Genomic DNA, 7500 nt, shown 5'->3' on the forward strand with positions numbered 1-7500 from the left:
GGATCGTGGAAGCACCGGGAGCAGAGTTTGAGAAGATGAACCAGCTCACTCACCTCTGACGATCTCTTCTTGTACTTGCTGGTGAAGTCGAATCGTTCCTTCAGCTCGTTCAGGAGGTTCTCCAGCTGCTCTTTCTTCTCCTTGTCCGTGTACTCGGGGCTGAGCAGGACGTACGCTCTCCAGTTAGCCGAATCGAACCCCCAGTGGCAAGTCCGGTTCTCCAGGGCCTTGTGGCCGTGCACGACGAACTTGTGGGTTCCGTACATGACGCCGCACTCCACGCACTGGATGCACTCGGCCCGGGGACTGGTGTACAGATCCGGGACGAAGATGCCCTTACACTTACCGAAGCACTCGTGATAGACCTTAAACCCCTTCTTAGCGATGGCCTCCAGATCCTTGGCGCCCCGGGACCGCGTGCCGGCTCGGACCAGCGCGTTGCACAGGCGCTCGGCGTCGGTCTTGGTGATGAGGCCGCAGGAGGGGGCGGAGAAGGGCAGGATGCCGACGACCTTTAGGATCTCCAGCTGCTCGGCGGTGCAGCGTGAGCAGTAGATGTGCAGCTCGTCACACACGGCGTTGATCTGCTGCAGTGAGAAGTCCCTCAGCACCGTGTTGAGGATCTGCGGCAGGCACAGGCGCTTCTCACCGCCCACCACGAAACACGAGATGCCCTCACCCTCCAGGAGAGTCTCGCACCGCTCCGTCGACCGGTCCGACGCCATGAACAGAGGCACCGGAAGTACCGGGGGCGGCCTCGGGGGCACGTGGACCACAGCCGCCGCCGCGGCGCGCTCCAGCTCCTCCGTGTCCTTACCGAAAACCTCGTGCTGCCAGCGTGCAGAGAACGCGGCGGGACCCCCCAGAGAGCTCATGGAGCTCAGGTGGAACTGTTTTAGGGTCTGCTGCAGTCCCGGGTGAGGCTGGAAAATCGGGCGTGTTACCGCCTCCATGATGAGCGCTTCAAATCAAACTAATCAACCAATCACAGCTCTGGAATTCAATTAGTGACCGATTAATCAATCCATCCGTTAATCACATGACCAGTTTATTAGTGATGCTGAATTATTCATTTATTCAACAAATACTCCAACAATCAATTAAAGATTCAGAATGAAAATAAATCTGATCAGCTGTTGGTTTGGAAACTTGTTTTGATTTGCTGCAAATTAATCAATCAAATCTTTTATTAATTAACACTCAGTCGATTAAAAAACATCAAAAAATAGTTTTCAGTCTTAAAAAAAGTTCCGATTTGCTTTAAATCCTTTTTTAAATCATCAAACCTGAAGGTGTTCCAGATCCCAGAGCTCCCAGTTTGGTGCAGATCCTTGTTTTGATTTGATTCCTTGATTATTAGATTAATTAATGAATCAATAATAATTCAAATACTTTGAAACTTCAGAAGTGAATCTGAACCTGGTGCTGCTCCTCTATAGATGATTGAATTCTCTGATTATAGGATGTTTGTGACCTCAAAAAAAATCCAAAACATGAAAAAAAACCGATCAGTAAATCTGAAAAGTCCTCCAGGAGATTCGAACCCGCTCCCGGATCCGATTAAATCCTTTAAATCCTTTTGATTTTTGAGATCAAACACTCGGCGGCTCGGTGGGACCGATCCCGCTCCCGACACAAACCCGGACCGATCGACTTCTGGACGGATCCCGCTCCTAAATCAGGCGGATCCCGGTGGATTCCACCCTGCGCGCGGCTTCATCAAACACTTCAGAGCCGCCCGAGCGATACAAAGTAACCGGTTCGATTTCCGATCGGCGCTTTGAAGTCCGGTTCCTCCCGCCGCCGCCGCTCTGAGGCTCCGCGGTTCTACTCTCCCGGCTCTCCTCCCCGCGCCCAGCGGCCCCGCCTGTCCATCTCCCCGAACAGACCAGAACCCGAACAGAACCCGGACTGAGTACCGGAACCGAACCGCTACAGAGAGAGAGAGAACCTGGAACTTTTAATCCTGAACACGGAGCTCCGGACCCACCGACGCGTCTCTCACACTGAGCTCATACACAGTCTGTCTGCCTGTGTGTGTGTGTGTGTGTGCGTGTGTGTGTGTGTGCGTGTGCGTGTGTGAACTCCAGCCAAATGTGTGAGCCACGCCGCGGGAGCGCGCCTCCACTGCCCCCCACTGCTCGTGTGCGCGCTCTGCTTTGAGTCTTTTCCAGGGTTGCCAGATCCTTCAGTGGAAACTAAACTTTTGCTTTCGTTCCTTGAACCTCAGTAAACTTTCTTAAAGCGGCAGTGTGAGAATAACATGAGGTCAGAAGTATGTGGACACTCCATCAGAACCCTGTTTAGTGGCTCATTTCCCCTCTGTAACCGCCCCCACTGAGCGGAAACGTTATGAACAAAGACCTGCCCTTTAAATTCGACGTTCTAATTCTTCTCAAAGGTGTTCGCTGGGCTTCTTTCCCATATAACCATATTCTTATGCCCCCCCCCCCCCCCCCCCCCCGTATGTAGTATTTGCAGTATTAGAGTGGTAAAAGTATTTGCAATGTGCGCAGTATTTACAGTAAGTACAGCAATAAAAATGTTTACATTATTTACAGTATCTACAGTATTTACAGCAGAGTATTTACCATATTTAGAGTATTTGCAGTAATTGCAGCAGTATTTACAGTATTTACAGTCTTTATCAGTTTTACACTTTTATCCAAAGCAACATACAGCTGTGACTGAACACAATGTAAGCAGGTGAGTGTTAAGGGCCTCACTCAAGGGCCCTGAGTGGGATTAAAACCAACAACATTCTGATCACTAGTCCAGTCCCAAGAATAAGCTGGACTGATGACATCAAAGCATGGATCGTGTTATCAGAAATTTGAGACGGAGGACACTGGAGAAACCCCTGACCCATCTGTGGGACAACCATCACAAAGCCACGACAGTGTAGTGACGTTACATGACGTGAAGCCTTTGAGCTCTGATCCCAACTTCCAAAAACGAGCTGAGATACACGGAGAAATAATTTCGTTGTACTGAACGTGTTTATCTATGTACGACAAATAAAGACGCTCTTCTTTTTTTACTTATAGAAGTCATGTTGGGACAGGAGAGGGCCTTCCCTAAACTGTTGCCACAAAGCTGGAACAATATAATGTAATTAACACAGTTCATTTTGTCCCTTGTGTGGTGCAGTGATCTATTCTGCTATCCCATCATCTATTGTTGCTACTGGCTGGTTACGCCCAGTGTTTCCTGATCAATCTGGACCCACCGCCACCCTGACCAGGAGAAATAACCAGGGCACGTTTATCTGCTGTAGATGCTTTGTGTACCCACAATGCACTGCACATCACATGTACACACAGTGAAGCGGGTCATGTTCTGGTTTACACTGAGAGTTAAATCAGGATTATTGTGAACAGAGAGAAACACGCATTCAGAAAAGAAGGATTCAGACTAACCTGGCAACCCTGGCAGGATCGCAGTGTGTCTGTGAGAGAGGCTTGTGTGTGTGTGTGTGTGTGTGTGTGTGTGTGTGTGTGTGTGTGTGTGTGTGTGTGTGTGTGTGTGGCATGACCTGATTCACTCATCCCTCAGTAGCTGCTGCATTATTCCTGATTTTACCCTCTACCGTGCAAAACAGCATTAAAAGATTCACTGAGATCTCACTGAAGGTCATGACCTCTGATCCCTCAGACAGTACTGCAGTAAAGAGCAGCGTGGTTCTATGATGGGCACAGCATGATGGGGGTGGGGGGGGAGGGGTTGAACTTGCACCTGGACCTTGACCATAATAGAGTGTTACTGATGGGATTAACGTCACATGTTTATTTTATGGTCACAAATAAAATCACATTTACTTTTACATAATTTAGCAAAATGACTTACACCAATCCACCTTCTGCACGTGTTCTAACAGCAGTGTGTGTGTGTGTTTAGAGTAAAACTCCTCTTGATGGGGGGGGGGGGGGGTGTTTTATATAATGTAGGATGTGATTTGATCCTGAATGACTGATTCTCTTGGTTCGGTTCCAGCCCGCAGCAGCAGGAGGGATTTGTACCCTGTACAGGTGGCGCCCTCTAGCAGTAAGGGGAGGAAATTACAGCCCGAACATCCCATAGCGACCAAATTAAAACCAATTAATAATTCATTACATTTTAATCAATTACATCCGGGCTGTGTCCAAAACCGCCACCGGAACAGTCACACACAAAATCTACTCAAATACACTTACTTAAATCTGCAGTATTTACAGTATTTACAGTAATTACAGTATTTACAGTATTTAGAGTATTTATCAGTTTCACACTTTTATCCAAAGCCACTTATAACTGTAACTGAACACAATGTAAGCAGGTGAGTGTTGGGGGCCTCATTCAGGGGCCCTGAGTGAGATGTAAACCAAAAACATTCTGATCACTAGACCAGTACAAATAATAAGTTGGACTGATGACGTTGCAGTGTGGATCGTGTTATCAGAGATACGAGACAGTGGACACTGGAGAAACCCCTGACCCATCTGTGGGACAACCATCACAAAGCCACGATGGTGTAGTGACGTGACGTGACGGGAATTAGAATTCAAATCAAATTAAATTAAAGTTTATTCGTCACATCCAGAACTGGACAAACTGGATTATTACAGAATATAAATAATTTATTCATGTAAAAGTGTAAAAGGAGTAGCAGGAGGAGGAGGAGGGGGGGAGGAGGAGGAGGAGGAGGGGGGAGGAGGAGGAGGAGCAGGAGGAGGAGGAGGAGAAGAAGCTCCAGACAAAACCAGTCGGAGTCCATCAACCTCCGGTTACTCACCACCCGTCCAAAACAACAACCAACCCTGCACATTACACAGACGGTTCCGATACACTGTTACACCGTTATACTGTTACTCTGTTACATGGCTACATTGTTACACCATTACACCGCTATACTGTTACACCGTTATACTGTTACTCTGTTACATGGCTACATTGTTACACCATTACACCGCTATACTGTTACACCGTTACACCGTTATACTGTTACTCTGTTACATGGCTACATTGTTACACCATTATACCGCTATACTGTTACACCGTTACACCGTTATACTGTTACTCTGTTACATGGCTACATTGTTACACCATTATACCGCTATACTGTTACACCGTTACACCGTTATACTGTTACTCTGTTACATGGCTACATTGTTACACCATTATACCGCTATACTGTTACACCGTTACACCGTTATACTGTTACTCTGTTACATGGCTACATTGTTACACCATTATACCGCTATACTGTTACACCGTTACACCGTTATACTGTTACTCTGTTACATGGCTACATTGTTACACCATTACACCGCTATACTGTTACACCGTTATACTGTTACTCTGTTACATGGCTACATTGTTACACCATTACACCGCTATACTGTTACACAGTTACACCGTTATACTGTTACTCTGTTACATGGCTACACTGTTACACCATTACACCGCTATACTGTTACACAGTTACACCGTTATACTGTTACTCTGTTACATGGCTACACTGTCACACCATTACACCGCTATACTGTTACACCGTTACACCGTTATACTGTTACTCTGTTACATGGCTACACTGTTACACCATTACACCGCTATACTGTTACACCGTTATACTGTTACTCTGTTACATGGCTACACTGTTACACCATTACACCGCTATACTGTTAGACCGTTACACCGTTATACTGTTACTCTGTTACACGGCTACACTGTTACACCATTACACCGCTATACTGTTACATCTTTACACCATTATACTGTTACTCTGTTACATGGCTACACTGTTACACCATTACACCGCTATACTGTTACACCGTTATACTGTTACTCTGTTAAACCGCTACACTGTTACACCGCTACACTGTTACACCATTACACCGCTACACTGCTATACTGTTACACCGCTACACCACTGCACTGCTATACTGTTACACCGCTGCACTGTTACACCGCTACACCACTGCACTGCTATACTGTTACACCGTTACACCACTGCACTGCTATACTGTTACACCGCTACACCACTGCACTGCTATACTGTTACACCGCTACACCACTGCACTGCTATACTGTTACACTGCTACACCACTGCACTGCTATACTGTTACACCGCTACACCACTGCACTGCTATACTGTTACACCACTACACCACTGCACTGCTATACTGTTACACCGTTACACCACTCCACTGCTATACTGTTACACCGTTACACCACTCCACTGCTATACTGTTACACCGTTACACCACTGCACTGCTATACTGTTACACCGTTACACCGTTACACCACTCCACTGCTATACTGTTACACCGCTACACCACTGCACTGCTATACTGTTACACCGTTACACAGCTACACTGTTACACCACTCCACTGCTATACTGTTACACCGTTACACCACTGCACTGCTATACTGTTACACCGCTACACCACTGCACTGCTATACTGTTACACCGTTACACAGCTATACTTTTACACTGTTACAGCGCTACACGCTACACTGTTACACCGCTGTAATTACACCCACTCAGGATTTATTTGATGAATTCTGGGAGAAAGTTCAGGTGTTTGTTTGTGATGATTTTTTCTCACAAACAAATTCTCATGATTTTTTCTTGTGTGTTTGGCATGTTCTCCCATCTCTGTGATGGATCAGTTACACCGGTGCTGTTAATGTCCTTCTTACGTGCTGCACAATCAATTCTGTTCAGCTCATGTGGGATGAATTTGAATGCTGACTGCAGCTCCAGAATCCTCTTCCTCCAGACTGTTTACCTAAACACTACATGAGCAAAAGTATTCGGACACTCGGCTTAGTTACTGTGTTTAGATGTTTTACACTCGTTACTACAAGGTGCATAAAAACTATCCTGCAAAGTAAATCACAATCAATACAGTGTGAAAACAGTTTGGGGAAGGGCCTTTCCTGTCCTAGCTCCATTAAGATGTGATTGTTTCACACTGAACTGGGATGAACTGGAATGTGGATTGTGAGTCGGGCTTTCTCATGCATAAAAATGCTCGGTGACTAAATGGGCACAAATTCTCACAGACACACTCATCGCTACAAAGTGCATAAAAACAGTCATGCACTGTGACAACAGTTTGGGGAACCCTCCCTATTCCAGCTCCATAAAGACATGGCTGTTTTCCCACCGAACTGGGATGAACTGGAATGTTGATTGTGAGCCGACGTTAGTGCCTGACTAAATGAGCACAAATTCTAACAGACACACTCCAAAATCTTGAGGAAAGCCTTTCCAGTAAGGTGGAGGCTGTTATTGACACAGATGATTTTGGAACAGAACGGCGTCCACATACTTTTGGTCACCCAGTAGGTTTAATATTTGTTTCTCTCTTCATCTCCTCCTCTGTTTCCCCTCAGTTCCCCCTCAGTTCCACCTCTGTTCCCCCTCAGTTCCTCCTCTGTTCCCTCTCAGTTCCTCCTCTGTTCCCTCTCAGTTCCCCCTCAGTTCCCCCTCAGTTCCTCCTCTGTTCCCCCTC

The 7500-nt window shown here is 46.5% G+C and overlaps 1 protein-coding gene across 1 annotated transcript in view; it reads right to left on the reverse strand.

Moving 5' to 3' along the window:
• skia (v-ski avian sarcoma viral oncogene homolog a) overlaps positions 1-1063 on the reverse strand; it is a 48798-nt gene extending 47735 nt beyond the window's left edge. Inside the window, exon 1 of the mRNA XM_062999606.1 lies at positions 54-1063. Coding sequence (XP_062855676.1) covers positions 54-953 — 900 coding nt within the window. The 5' untranslated portion in view covers positions 954-1063. The remainder of the gene's footprint in view (positions 1-53) is intronic.
• Positions 1064-7500: the final 6437 nt, after the last annotated feature.

Source organism: Trichomycterus rosablanca, chromosome 7 (assembly GCF_030014385.1).
Source record: "Trichomycterus rosablanca isolate fTriRos1 chromosome 7, fTriRos1.hap1, whole genome shotgun sequence".
In the NCBI taxonomy this organism is placed as follows: domain Eukaryota; kingdom Metazoa; phylum Chordata; class Actinopteri; order Siluriformes; family Trichomycteridae; genus Trichomycterus; species Trichomycterus rosablanca.